Source organism: Oncorhynchus keta, chromosome 4 (genome assembly GCF_023373465.1).
Source record: "Oncorhynchus keta strain PuntledgeMale-10-30-2019 chromosome 4, Oket_V2, whole genome shotgun sequence".
In the NCBI taxonomy this organism is placed as follows: Eukaryota; Metazoa; Chordata; class Actinopteri; order Salmoniformes; family Salmonidae; genus Oncorhynchus; species Oncorhynchus keta.
This window is the reverse complement of record NC_068424.1, coordinates 28,777,463-28,792,557: the sequence shown is the minus strand read 5'-3', so window position 1 is coordinate 28,792,557 and position 15,095 is coordinate 28,777,463. Positions and strand designations below refer to the sequence as shown.

General features: G+C 42.6%; 1 protein-coding gene across 1 annotated transcript in view; it reads right to left on the bottom strand.

Moving 5' to 3' along the window:
• Positions 1-15,095, bottom strand: part of LOC118372758 (cadherin-7-like) — a 113,261-nt gene that overhangs the window by 68,198 nt on the left and 29,968 nt on the right. Inside the window, exon 3 of the mRNA XM_035758758.2 lies at positions 2,924-3,218. Within this exon, the coding sequence (XP_035614651.1) occupies positions 2,924-3,218 (295 nt within the window). The remainder of the gene's footprint in view (positions 1-2,923; positions 3,219-15,095) is intronic.

Here is a 15,095-nt window from a genome sequence, read left to right as displayed (position 1 = left end):
GTACATTAGTGCAACATGCTGACAAAGGTCACATAATCAGCAAAGTGTGAGAGTGGGAAGAAATGTTAGTAGCAACTCTGTTCCTCTCTAGTACAAAACTGATTTGAGTGTGGGTGTGTGACTGATGATTAGATATTACAAAAGCAATATTCAAAACCTGCAGTTTAAGCTCACCAACTTTGCAGCTCCTTGATGAGTATTCAACATTGGTGCCCATGATTAAGTTGATTATATTCCTGCACGTTCACACCTGCTCCCGTCCGCTTGAGATAAGCAGGGATTGTTGCACGGAGACTAGTTCAACTTTATTTGTAATTGGCGTGTGAAAATTAATGACAAAATCCGAAGAAAGACAAACCCGTAATGGCCCTGCTGTGCCCAGGATATGCCTATAGGTGGGTGCCAATGCTCTGATCCTTACAATCTCACTTAGTCACACTGGTACTGTAATCAATGGGCTCCATAATTCCATCTTACATTTCCTTTGGCTTTACCCAAATCTCAAATCACAGGGAAATAATCATTTGAAATGAACTGTCTTCTGAATTTTTATCCATGTCACCTGAAACCGAAGCACCCCTTTTGTTTTCTCTTCCAGAATTAACTGACTATTCCATCCATGAATTAGACAAGAACAATGACAGGTGGATAAAGGAGTGGTGGGTGGTACATTCCTACGAGGCGGTGGCCTTGGCCTGACGTTACATTCCCTAAGCCCTCCATCAGCTCCCGGGGAACGTCTGTCTGACGTGTAGACCTGAGACCTGTGCCTTGGCTGCTCAGAGGTTGTCACACAGCCAAATGTCTTCAAGCCCCTCTTGTCTATCATTTGACATCCCGAGGCGTGATTAAGACAAAGTATTCCTAGATCCCCGGGCCATAAGGGCTACCATGTGTATGAGACAAGCAACTACCATCTAATTGCTTTAATTAATTAAATTCATGATTTCCTCTAAATTGAACCAATTCATTACAGGTAGCCGGTCTACGCCCATTAATGATTGAAACACATCTATGAAGGAGTTATGGAGGACAAGAGGTACCTGGCCCACTCCTGTACTATAACTGGCCCTGAGCAGATATTTACAAAGAGCGGGATGTATAATTCACATGCTGTTCCAACAACTTCAGATGAAGACCATGGCGATGTAAATAAGCCAGAGAGTGTGACCCGGCCTATTGGTGTTTCGGAGTGCTTCCTTTACTGCAGATGAAGTGCTCAGTTGCTCTACCTCTCTTATCTCCCGTTGGACACGAGCCACCTAGCCCTTGTAGTGGAATCCTCTAGTTCCTTAAGCCAGACCCCACCTTTACCCCCCCGTTGACTCTGGGCTGCTTAATCCTTATAAGATCTCAGTGCCTATGACATAAATGTTATGAGCAAAGCACTGCATTGCCCTGGAAAATACTCCTATCACTGCCAGTAAATGCCTAGCATAGGCTCCATTTTGACTTTACACCAAACAGTATCTCCATGTATCCACTTGTTTGCATCTCTGCCTATCAGCCTGAGGAAGATACAACACGTAGATGCAATGTTCTGCTGTCTCTGGGTCTACATGATAAGAATATTGAGGTTGGTGTGTTTGTGCCTGTCATATCACTTAACCCTGAAGATTGGGAGACATTGTCTGCCACTTGGCGTGTGGAGCCTCTTATTCCTCTCCCTGGCAGATTGTCACATGAATTTTAAATGGAGGCTTAATCCACATTTCCCATTCCGACAGGATTGGCTCACGGTGTCCCCAGGCACTGTGCGGTAAGCTTTTGTTTCCGTGGCGAAGCACCTCGCGAGGTGTTCCGTTACATGTCCTGTTGGATTTGAATAATCTGCCATCTCTGAACTCGCTAGATTCATTGCTCAACATTGGGGTTTCGGGTCTGTTTGTATAAGCAGATATTTCACCGCTTTCATCGTTCAAACTAGCAATGATCTTTTTGTGGGGGCTCATGAGGTTGTTCACTATTTTAGGTATAAAACCGCATCTAAACAATGTACAATGTGGAACAATGGGAGCCACTTAAAGGAACTAACCAGTTGTAGTAATCACTTTGTAAAGGGTCAGATTAGATGTTGGAGGTTTTAAAACCACAGTGTTTTGAAACTGCAACGGTTAATGAAAACACTAGAAAGAAAACCTCTGTGTGTGTGGAAAAGGACCCTCTTCAGTTGTGGCTATGACAATCATGCACAGTTTGACAGACAAAATGAATGCCACAGATTCAGTTCCATGTTTATAATAAAGCGTCTTTCTCTCTCTCGGAGGACCTGAGCCCTAGGACCATGCCCCAGTCCACCTGGCCATACTGCTGCTCCAGTTTCAACTGTTCTGCCTTACTATTATTCGACCATGCTGGTCATTTATGAACATTTGAACATCTTGGCCATGTTCTGTTATAATCTCAGCCAGAAGAGGACTGGCCACCCCACATAGCCTGGTTCCTCTCTAGGTTTCTTCCTAGGTTTTGGCCTTTCTAGGGAGTTTTTCCTAGCCACCGTGCTTCTACACCTGCATTGCTTGCTGTTTGGGGTTTTAGGCTGGGTTTCTGTACAGCACTTTGAGATATCAGCTGATGTACGAAGGGCCATATAAATAAATTCGATTTGATTTGATTTGATGTTGATTTGATTTGATTTAGACTGTGTTTATTAACATAGATGAAGCAAGAGAGATGAGAGACAGAGAGAAATACATGTAGGATATTTCAGATAGTGGTGGGTAGTATTGGGTAAATGTGATAGAGGGAGAGACAGAGAGACAGAGACAGAAATAGAGAGAGAGAGAATCAGAGGCAGATTACAGGCAGACATACAGACATCAATGTCAAAATCATACAGACTGACAGATAGATAGACAGAGACTAGGACAGATGACTGGGGACAAACAAACAGAGAGAGAGAGAGGCTGAGAAAGAGGCTTACCCAGTGCTGACATCTCTGGTACCCCTGCCATGTAGGGTCCATCCAGAAACTTGGGCTCATTGTCATTGATGTCCTGGACCTTGACAACAAACTCTGACCTGGGCTCCACAGGGATGTTAGTGAGCCGGTCCACGGCCTGGGCCTGCAGGGTGTAATAGGCCTGCTCCTCCCGGTCCAGACGCTTAGTGGCGTGGATGTCTCCCGTGTTCTCGTCGATGGTGAAGATGGAGGTGGAGCCCTCCCCGGAGAGCACGTACTTCACTTTGCCATCCCCTTTGTCTACATCTGAGTGGAGCTATAATTGGAGACCAGAGATAATGTCAGTCAGTAGAAAGGAGATTGGTGACTTGTAAAACCAAATCCAATGATATACCATTATGATCGATCCATTATGTACATCTGTGTAATTTCAAATAGGTTCAACGTTTATCCTGGGCAGAAACATTGTGCTGAATAAACACGCACCAACAAAAAAAATAAGTGAACAAAGTGCACATTGTTTGTAAAACAGGATACCAGAAGTCTCAAAGCTCTGTGAGTATGGCTGTATGCAATATAAATGCATTCTAATAAGCAGTCTGGTGGGAATATGGAGAGTGTTGCATAGTGTTAGCACAATTCTGTAGGATAAGAAGCCAAGACCTTCCCAGGGATTACAGTGTAGTTACATTTGAAACAGGGTTATTTCCCAAGCACTTCACTTCAAGAAAACAACAACAACAACTTCATTTGACCAGGACCCATAGGGCTCTGGTCAAAAGTAGTGGACAATGTAGGGAATAGGGTGTCATTTGGGATGCAACAAAGGTTTTACAGATCCATGTTGTATCCCAGCGGGCGTCTGGCAGTATCATTTTTGTTTCCAAGTCAATAGGTGTATCAAATGATTGCCTGGATATCGCCGCAGGCTTAATGTATGTTTTATATATCCAATAGAGCCTCAGACGGACACCAAATGTATTTTATTAATGGATTCCATCAGGCTGTTGATGAATGGCATGTCTGGGGCGTAATGATGGTATTGGTTGCATGGGCATGCCTCAGCATGCGCCTCTTGACACTCCAATAGGGAAGCCGTTTGTTTATTCACCATCCCCTGCTGTCAGGAGCAAACTTGAGGTAAATTGTCAACTGCAGTGGAGAGTCAACATTTAATCTTGAGCAAGCCGCGATGGCAGTGTGTTCCGGGAAAATACCACAGACAGGGAGGACAAAGCTGACAGCCCACAAAGCATGTAACTGAAGGTCAGGGGTCAACTGACTGCGGCATGTAGTCGCTCTCAAAACGGGGTTGTTAGCTTTACGCTTGGCTTTTTTTTGCAATGGGCTTCAAGTGTTCCACTTTGAATCTATTCAGAAGTGAGTATATTACATAAAATATCTACGCCACAGTAGGTCCTATTAAAAAGTGTATCCCTGTAGAATACCACTTCCTTCCTTTAATCTAACCGTTTTTTTAACTGTCTTTGCTCATTTTCAGGTGCTATTTCAAACTTCTACTGTTATTATGTAGAACTTTAAATCGAGCACCATAGTTGCTTCTCTTGCAAAAATGTACATATCATCCTGTCTTTACCTCCCTTGGGATGAACAGAACCCAGTATGCTCCACAGCCCAGTACAGCAGTGTAACTTAAAAACACACCGCCGGCAGCGACACAGCAAGAGTACGATAGGGTGAGTGGAACAGAGCAGAAAAACTCCAGTGAAATCAATGCTGACACTTATCGCCACTTTGTATGCAGACAGTCCTCCTGGGGCAATCACGTTTGCTTTGTGTTTACTTGTTTACCTCGGAGCGTTAAAAAGACTGCAATTGGCCAAACTTTAAGAAAAAAACTGTGTCCCCATGGCCATATCTCACCTGTTATTATACACATTACGATGTATGGCACATTTCCATCACAATCGCTAAGAGGCTGTTTGGTTTTGAATGGTTCTGGTGCTGCTTAATGGGGTTTTAATCTTTGCTGTATTGTTCAGTCACAGTGTGTTAGCACTGTTATTATTGCACTGGCCATGTCTCTTTTCTTCCTCCCTGTTTGACTGACGTACTTTGTAGAAAACGACAAAGACGACTGGAAGCCTTGGAAGAATAAAATAAGATGTTTTTTTTTTTAAATAAATAAATAAATGAAATCCCAGATACATGTTTCAAGCTTTGTATTTCTCCCTCTCTCTCTCTCTCAGGAGGAGAGAGAGAGAGAGTTTTATTCTATTTAACGGACTGTGTACACACGGTTCTGAGTCAGGCGCAAATACATACCCAGAAGCAACACTGGCTCTGGTACACCGAAACAGCCTATTGGCTACTGCTGCTGCTAAGGAGCGCCTCGGTTTGAACGGTTGAGTTTAATGGGGTTTCCATGAGGGCAGTAACATGGTTCACAAATAGACCAAAATAAAACCTGTAAAGAAACAACATTGGTTGATCTGGCTGTGTTTTATGCTTGTGGGCTACTGTAAAACACTTTGTTATGTTGTGAGGAAGTAAAGAAGGAAGTTTACGCTGTAGAAAAAAAAAAATGCTGCCTTAGTTGTAGGCTACCAAATCAAACAAGGTACTGAAATGTATCAAAAGTGTATAATTATCAGGGGACAGTCCTTACAACATTGTTTTCTTACATTAGTAGGAATGTACAGTACAAGGAAGATGTTATTGAGTGCAGTACTATGGTCTATGCTTATTTTGTCAATGCATTTATTGCAACAATAATGCAACTGCTTCTGCCGGTGCAATGCCTAAAACAATATATACAATATCGGGGTTTAGGGGTTTGATTGTGAAGTACAACATGTTATTCTACGAAACATAATACTCAGGGTGAAGAAAAACGGTGAAGTGTAAAGGAAAGGGAGAGAGGTCCCTTTGCACCACAAAAGGAGCTAAAAATGCAGGCGAGAGAGCGTCAATGCACACTCCAGCTCTTGCTGTGCTGAGCTTTTCATTTATTCACTTCACCCCTGGTTCTGGTGAGTAGCCATGGTGATCCCTGCCTCTGCTCTGAGAAGGCCTCAGTGTGTTCACCCCCCGCCCTACCTCCCTTCAAATCAGGGGGGCATTAGAGACCATGATCCTCTCTAGTTCCCTTTGCCTTTGTTCGGGAGTAGCAATGTAGTTACCATGCCTCTGCTTAGAAAAGCACACACTCGTGCCACACGTACACCTGTAAAACAACTAACACATACATGTTGAAAGACAGATCATTACTGCATGAACAATCTCATTACAATCATTTCACAGCCAACATCTGCTTCATTAGCAATGTACCTGTATCTACAGTAAGTAGATACACATAAAGGAAACAGCCAGTGTAGAACTGGTATATGGACGGTAATTACCAGAAACATGTCATGTAAAAGCTAGACGGTGCATTCATTTAGGTACCATTCTGGGTCCTTAGACTTGTATGTGTAATGAAGGAGCACTGGGAGCACCAATAAGCTCTGGGAAAAGGGGAGCTGATACTGGAATTAGTGTTTCATTATAATTTCCTATTTACTCTGTAAGTGCCAAATTCTTAGATGTAATTGGAATTCATTTATAGGCACTTATTGCATTGTCTGTTCATTGGCTGTGTCTCCGATTAGGTTGAACCATGTTTAAAAAAACAACAATATGAAAAGCAACTATCAACCACCCAAAAACCCTAGAAAAAGAACGCAATCTACCAGGGGTAACAGGTTGCTACAGCATCTTCGAACAACAGCAAGCTCGTGTAAATTGTAACTAAACAGCATGGAGCATACCACGGTGATTGTGCGACTGACTGTATGTATCAATGACTGTATATACTGTATGAATGGACAAAGCCTTGGATCAAGCCATCTATCATGTGACACCATTCATTCCTATGTGAAGACTCAACAGTACATTGAAGCCAAATGAAGTCGGGTAAGTTGGTGTCTCATGGAGACATAACATGCGCAGTTTGAGCTACTCCAGGAAGTGACGCTGTAAGCTCTCAGTGCTTCCCCCTCTCATTGAGTCATTCAAGTTGAAGGCAGACCAGGGTACTGTAAGCTGCCATTGGCAACTCAATTATTCTTAGAACTTGTTCTGTGTGCAATTTTAAAATAATTGGTTCAAGGGCATATATCTGGTGTATTAGAAGCAATAATTAATTAGTACCATGATTGTCTTCAAAAATGTTCCGTTTACACGAAGATTGACCCTGAAGATTGCCATTTTTCCATTCACTATAATGGGGATCCTGTTTTCTACTAACAATGCCTGCAGTACGACGGTCGGCCTTGAACTTCCGTGGCATCAATCAAATCAAATTCTATCTTTCACATCCTTCGTAAACATCAGGTGGAGACTAACCGTGAAATGCCTACTTATAGGTAATTTTCCAACAATGCAGGGTTAAAGAAAAATAAATGTAATTAAATATTAAAAAAGTGACAAGAGGAATAAATATACAGTAACAAATTACAATAACAAGTAAAACATACCATGCTACAGTGCCTTCAGAAAGTATTCACACTCCTTGACTTTTTCCACATTTTGTTGTGTTACAGCCTGAATTTAAAATCAAGTAAATTGAGATGTTTTTGTCACTGGGCTATATACAATACCCCATAATGTCAAAATGAAATTCCATTTTTTTAAATGATATGCTGAAATGTCTTGAGCCAATAAGTATTCAACCCCTTCGCTATGGCAAGCCGAAATAAGTTCAGGAGTTAAAATTTGCATAACAACTCACATAATTAGTGGACTCACTATCTGTGCAATAATAATGGTTAACATGATTGATTTGTGAATGACTACCTCATCTCTGTACCCCAGACGTACAATTATCTGTAACTCCCTCACTCGCAGAAGTGAATTTCAGATACAGATTCAACATCGAAGACCAGGGAGGTTTTCCAATGCCTCGCAAAGAAGGGCACCTATTGGTAGGTTGGTAAAAAATGTAAAAGCAGACATTGAATATCCCTTCAAGCATGGTGTTGTTATTAATTACACTTTGCATGGTGTATCAATACACACAGTCACAATAAAGTGACAGGGGTCCTTCCTAACTCAGTTGCCGGAGAGGAAGGAAATTCAGCCAGGGAATTCACCATGAGGCCAACGGTGAAATGAAAACAGTTACAAGAGTTTAATGGCTGTGATACGAGAAAACTGAAGATGGATCAACCACATTGTAGGTACTTCACAATACTGACCTAATTGAAAGATTAAAAAGAAGGAAGCCTGTACAGAATTAACACATTCCAAAACATGCATCATGCTTTCAACATGGCACTAAAGTAATTCTGCAAAAAATGTGGAAAGCAATTCACTTTTTGTCCTGAATAGAAAGTGTTATGTTTGGGACAAATACAAAAGAACGCATTATTGAGTACCACTTTCCATATTTTCAAGCATAGTGGTGGTATGCTTGTAATCACTAAGGACTGGAGCTAAGCACAGGCAAAGCCCATAGGAAAACCTGCTACAGTCTGCTTTCCACCAGAAACTGGGAGATTAATTTACCTTTCAGCAAGACAATAACATAAAACACAAGGCCAAATCTACACTGGAGTTGTTTACCAAGAAGATAGTGAATGTTCCTGAGTGGTTGGTTACAGTTTGACTTAAATCTATTTGAAAATCTACGGCAAGACCTGAAAATGTTTTGTCTAGTAATAATCAACAATCAACTTGAGAAAGCTTGAAGAATTTTGAAAAGAATAACGGGCAAATGTTGCACAATCCAGGTGTGGAAAGCTCTTAGAGAATTACCCAGAAAGACTGACAGCTGTGGTCACTGCCAAAGGTACTTCTACAAACTATTGACTCAGGGGTGTGAATAATTATGTACGGTTGAAGCCGGAAGTTTACATACACCTTAACCAAATACATTTAAACTCAGGTTTTCACAATTCCTGACATTTAATCCAAGTAAACTTTCCCTGCCTTAGGTCACTTTATTTTAAGAATGTGAAATGTCAGAATAAAAGTAAAGAGATTGATTTAGTTAATCCTTTATATATTTCATGACATTCCCAGCGGGTCAGAAGTTACATACACTCAATTAGTATTTGGTAGCATTGCCTAAAAATTGTTTAACTTGGGTCAAACGTTTCGGGTAGTCTTCCACAAGCTTCCCACAATAAGTTGGGTGAATTTTGGCCCATTCCTCCTGACAGTGCTGGTGTAACTGAGTCAGGTTTGCAGGGCACCTTGCTCGCGCAAGCTTTCTCAGTTCTGCCCACAAATGTTCTATAGGATTGAGATCAGGGCTTTGTGATGGCCACTCCAATATCTTGACTTTGTTGTCCTTAAGCCATTTTCCCACAATTTTGGAAGTATGCTTGGGGTCCATTGTCCATTTGGAAGCTCTATTTGCGACCAAGCTTTAACTTCCTGACGGATGTCTACAGATGCTGCTTCAATATATCCACATAATTTTCCTCCCTCATTATGCCATCTATTTTGTGAAGTGCACCAGTCCTTCCTGCAGCAAAGCACCCCCACAACATGATGCTGCCACCCCCACAACATGATGCTGCCACCCCCGTGCTTCATGGTTGGGATGGTGTTCTTCGGCTTGCAAGCCTCCCCCTTTTTCCTCCAAACATAACAATGGTCATTATGGCCAAACAGTTCTATTTTTGTTTCATCAGACCAGAGGATATTTCTCCAAAAAGTATGATTTTTGTCCCCACATGCAGTTGCAAACCGTAGTCTGGCTTTTTTATGGCGGTTTTGGAGCAGTGGCTTCTTCCTTGCTGAGCGGCCTTTCAGGTTATGTCGATATAGGACTCGTTTTACTCTGGATATAGATACTTGTGTACCTGTTTCCTCCAGCATCTTCATGAGGGCCTTTCCTTCCTGAGCGGTATGATGGCAGCGCGATCCCATGGTGTTTATACTTGCATACTATTGTTTGTACATTTGTGGAGTGGTTAAAAAACAAGTTTTAATAACTCCAATCTAAGTGTATGTAAACTTCCGACTTCAACTGTAAATGAGATACACTACATGACCAAAAGTATATGGACACCTGCTCATCGAATATCTCATTCCAAAATCATAGGCATTAATATAGAGTTGGTCACCCCTTTGCTGCTACAACAGTCTCCACTCTTCTGGGAAGGCTTTGCACTAGATGTCGGAACATTGCGGTGGTGACTTGCTTCTATTCAGCCACAAGTGCATTAGTGAGGTCAGGTACTGATGTTGTTTGATTAGGCCTGGCTCGCAGTCGTCGTTCCAATTCCTCCCAAAGGTGTTTGATGGGGTTGAGATCAGGGCTCTGTGCTGGCCAGTCAAGTTCTTCCACACCGATCGCAACAAACCATTTCTGTATGGACCTCGCTTTGTGCACAGGGGCATTGTCATGCTGAAACAGGAAAGGGAATTCCCAAAATTGTTCCCACAAAGATGGAAGCACAGAATCATCTGGAATGTCATTGTATACTGTAGCATTAAGCTTTCCCTTCACTGGAACTAAGGTGCCGAGCCTGAACCATGAAAAACAGCCCCAGACCATTATTCCTCCACCACCAAACTTTACAGTTGGCACTATGCATTAGGGATGGTATCATTCTCCAGGCATTCTCCAAAACCAGATTTGTCCGTCGGACTGCCAGATGGTGAAACGTGATTCATCACTCCAGAGAATGCAATTTTTACTCGCAGAGTGCTTCAGCACTTGGAGGTTGCATTCTGTTAACTTGTGTGGCCTACCACTTCGCGGCTGACCCATTGTTGCTCCTAGACATTTCAACTTCACAATAACATCCCTTGCAGTTGACCGGGGCAGCTCTAACGGGGCAGAAATTTGACGAACTGACTTGTTGAAAAGGTGGCATCCTATGACGGTGTCACATTGAAAGTCACTGAGTTCTTCAGTAAAGCTATTATACTGCCAATAATGTTTGTCAATGGAGATTGCAGGGCTGTGTACTCAATTGTATACACCTGTCAGCAACAGATGTGGCTGAAATAGCGGAATCCACTAATTAGAAGGGGTTTCCACATACTTTCGTATATATAGTGTATTTCTGTAAATGTGTTAACATTTAAAAAAACATGTTTTTACCTTGTCATTTTGAGGTATTGTGTGTAGATGGGTGATGAAAAAAAGTTTGATCCATTTTCAATACAGTTTGTAACAAAACAAAATGTGGAATAAGTCAATGGGTATGAATACTTTCTGAAGGCACTGTATATACAGGGAGTACCAGTATTGAGTCATTGTGCAGGGGTAAGAGGTAATTGAGGTAGATGTACACTACCGGTCAAAAACGACAGCTTTGCACACTCTTGGCATTCTCTCAACCAGCATCACCTGGAATGCTTTTCCAACAGTCTTGAAGGAGTTCACACATATGCTGAGCACTTGTTGACTGCTTTTCCTTCACTTTATGGTCCGACTCATCAAAAAACATCTCAAGTTGGTTGAGGTCGAGGGATTGAGAAGGCCAGGTCATCTGATGCAGCACTCCATCACCCTCCTTCTTGGTAAAAATCCAGGTGTGTTGGGTTATTGTCCTGTTGAAAAACAAATTATAGTCCCACTAAGCGCAAACCAGATGGGATGGCATATCGCTGCAGAATACTGTGGTAGCCATGCTGATCAAGTGTGCCTTGAATTCTAAATGAATCACTTACAGTGTCACCAGCAAAGCACGCCCACACCATAAAACCTCCTCCTCCATGCTTTATGGTGGGAACCACACATGCGGAGATCATCCGTTCACCCACACTGCGTCTCACAAAGACACGGTTGGAACCAAAAATGGAGTCCAATTTGGACTCCAGACCAAAGGATAGATTTCGACCAGTCTAATGTCCATTGCTCGTGTCTTGGCCCAAGCAAGTCTCTTCTTCTTATTGGTGTTATTTAGTAGTGGTTTCTTTGCAGCAATTTGACCATGAAGGCCTGATTCACACAGTCTCCTCTGAACAGTTGATGTTGTCTGTTACTTGAACTCTGTGAAGCATCTATTTGGGCTGCAATTTCTGAGGCTGGTAAGTCCAATGAACTTATCCTCTGCAGCAGAGTCTGGGTCTTCCATTCCTGTGGCGGTCCTCATGAGAGCCAGTTTCATCATAGCGCTTGATGGTTTTTGCGACTGCACTTGATGAAATGTTCAAGTTCTTGAAATGCTCAAATGCATTAAGAAGGAAATAAATTCCGCAAATGATCTTTTAACAAGGCACACCTGTTAATTGAAATGCATTACAGGTTACCCTCATGAAGCTGGTTGAGAGAATGCCAAGAGTGTGTAAATCTGTCATCAAGGCAAAGGGTGGCTATTTGAAGAATCTCAACATAAAATACATTTTGATTTGTTTAACACTTTTTTGGTTACTACAAGATTCCATACAGAAGGTGTTATTTCATAGTTTTGACGTCTTCACTATTATTCTGCAATGTAAAAAATAGTAAAAATAAAGACAAAATGTGTAGGTGTTCTAAAAATTTGACCGGTAGTGTACATATACTGTAGGTATAGTGGTGACTAGGCAACAGGATAGATAATAGACAGTAGCAGCAGCGTGTGGTGTGTGTGAGTGTGTGTGTGCGTGTTGGGTTGTCAGTGTAAGTATGTGTGTGTGAGTAGAGTCCAGTGTGTGTGCATGGAGCAAGCGCAAGATAGTTAGTGCAAAAATAAGGTCAATGCAGGTAGTCTGGGCAGCCATTTTATTAGCTATTTAGCAGTCTTGTTTAGCAGTGTTATGGCTTGGGGGTAGAAGATGTTCAGGGTCCTGCTGGTTCCAGACCTGGTGCACTGGTACAGCTTGCCATGCGGTAGCAGAGAGAACAGTCAATGGCTTGGGTGACTGGAGTCTTTGACAAAGTTTGTTTGCATTCCTTTGACACCGCCTGGTATAGAGGTCCTTGATGGCGGGCGGGTGCCTTGCAATTGTGCAGCCTATAGAACCTTTTCAGAATCTGAGGGGCCATGCCAAAATTTTTCTGCCTCCTTAGGGGGAAGAGGAGCTGTCATGCCCTCTTCACAACTGTGTGGGCATGTGTGGACCATGTTAATTCCTTATTGATGGGGACTCAGAGAAACATAAAGCTCTCGACCCACTCTACTATGGCCCCAACGATGTAGAGGGGGGTGTGCTCGCCCCTTTGTCTTCTGTAGTCCACGATCAGCTCCTTTGTCTTGCTGATGTTGAGGTTGTTGTACTGGCACCACACTGCCATTTCTCTGAACTCTTCCCTATAGGCTGTCTCATTGTTGTCAGTGATCAGTCCTACCACCATTTGTGTCGTCAACAAACTTGATCGTGTTGGAGTTATGCGCAGTCATTCAGTCGTGGGTGAACAAGGAGTAGAGGAGAGGACTAAGCACACACCACTGAGAGGCCTCCGTGTTGATGGTCAGTGTGGGCGGATGTGTTGTTGCCTACCCTCATGGCTTGGGGGCGTCTCATCAAGAAGTCCAGGAAATCCAGGATACAGTTACAGAGGGAGGTGTTTAGTCCCAAGCTTGGTGATGAGCTTGGATGGGACTATGGTGTTGAATGCTGATCCGTAGTCAATGAACATCATTATTACATAGGTATTCCTTTTGTCCAGGTGGGTGAGGGCAGTGTGGAGTGCAATAGAGATTGCATTATCTGTGATTCTGTTGGGGTGGTTTGTGAATTGAAGTGGATCCAGGGTGTCTGTGTTGATGTGAGCCATGACCAGCCTTTCAAAGTATTTCATGGTTATAGATGTGACAGTTACAGGGCGATAGTCATTTAGGCAGGTTATTTTGGAGTTCTTGGGCACGGGGACTATAGTGGTTTGCTTGAAACAAGTTTGTATTACAGACCGGGTCAGGGATAGGTCGAAAATGTCAAAGAAGACACTTGCCAACTGGTCAAGGCATGCTCTGAGTAAGCATCCTGGTATTCCGTCTGTTGCGAATGTTAACCTGTTTAATTAAAGATATTACTCACGTTGGCTACTGGAAGACAGATTACATAGAGTCTGGAAAGGCGGGTGCTCTCATATATGGTTCAGTGTTGCTTGCCTCAAAGTGAGCATACTGTAGAAGGTTTTTAGATCATACTGACTCATACATAACTCCTTCATAAATGGCAAAAAGGACAGTCAAAAAATATATCATAAGAAACAAGGTTTTGAAGTGTCTGTCCTAAATCAAGGAGATATAAATAAAATGTATATTTTTTTCACATATTTACCTATTTTTGTGGGTAGGCACAAATCTACCTTCATACTTTCCAAATGTTTGCAGCCCAAATGGTTTAGACGCTACCAAACAGAAGTTGACACATCGACAGTACCGACTTCAGAGGAGTCTCCTGACATATTTGGGGAGGTCGTAGAGCAAAACAGAGAACACCATTGTGTTCGAGAGAGTCTCCCCTTACCATAGAGTGATCACAATACACTGAACAAAAATATAAACGCAAAATGCAACAATTTCAACATTTTACAGAGTTATAGTTCAGATAAGGGAATCAGTCAGACTAAATTATATCACATCACAGATACGCATCCGTTGGTCACAAATACCTTAAAAGAAGGGTATGGGCGGGGATTAAAAAATCAGTCAGTATCTGGTGTGAGCACCAATTTCCTCATGTATCGTGACGCATCTCCTTCACATAGAGTTGATCAGGCTGTTGACTGTGGCCTGTGGAATGTTGTCCAACTCCCCTTTAATGGCTTTGTGAAGTTACTGGATATTGGCGGGAACTGGAACACGCTGTCCTACACGTCTATCCAGAGCATCCCAAACATGCTCAATGGGCGACATGTCTGGTGAGTATGCATGCCATGGAAAAACGAGGACATTTTCAGCTTTTAGGAGTTGTGTACAGATCATGGCGACATGGGGCTATGCATTATCATCTTGAAACATGGCGGTGGATCTCGTCATTATATCTCTGTGCATTCAAATTGCCATTGCCGTTGTCTGTAGCTTATGCCTGCCCATACCATAACCCCACCGCAACCATGGTGCACTCTGTTCTCAACTTTGACATCAGCAAACCGCCAGCCCACACGGTGCCATCTACCCTGTATAGTTGAAACCAGGATTCATCCGTGAAGAGAACTCTTCTCCAGCATGCTAGTGGCCATCGAAGGTGAGCATTTTCCCACTGAAGTCGGTTACGATGCCAAACTCCAGTCAGGTCAAGACCTTGGTAAGGACAGCGAGCATCTACAGTTGATGAGCTTCCCTGAAATGGTTTCTGA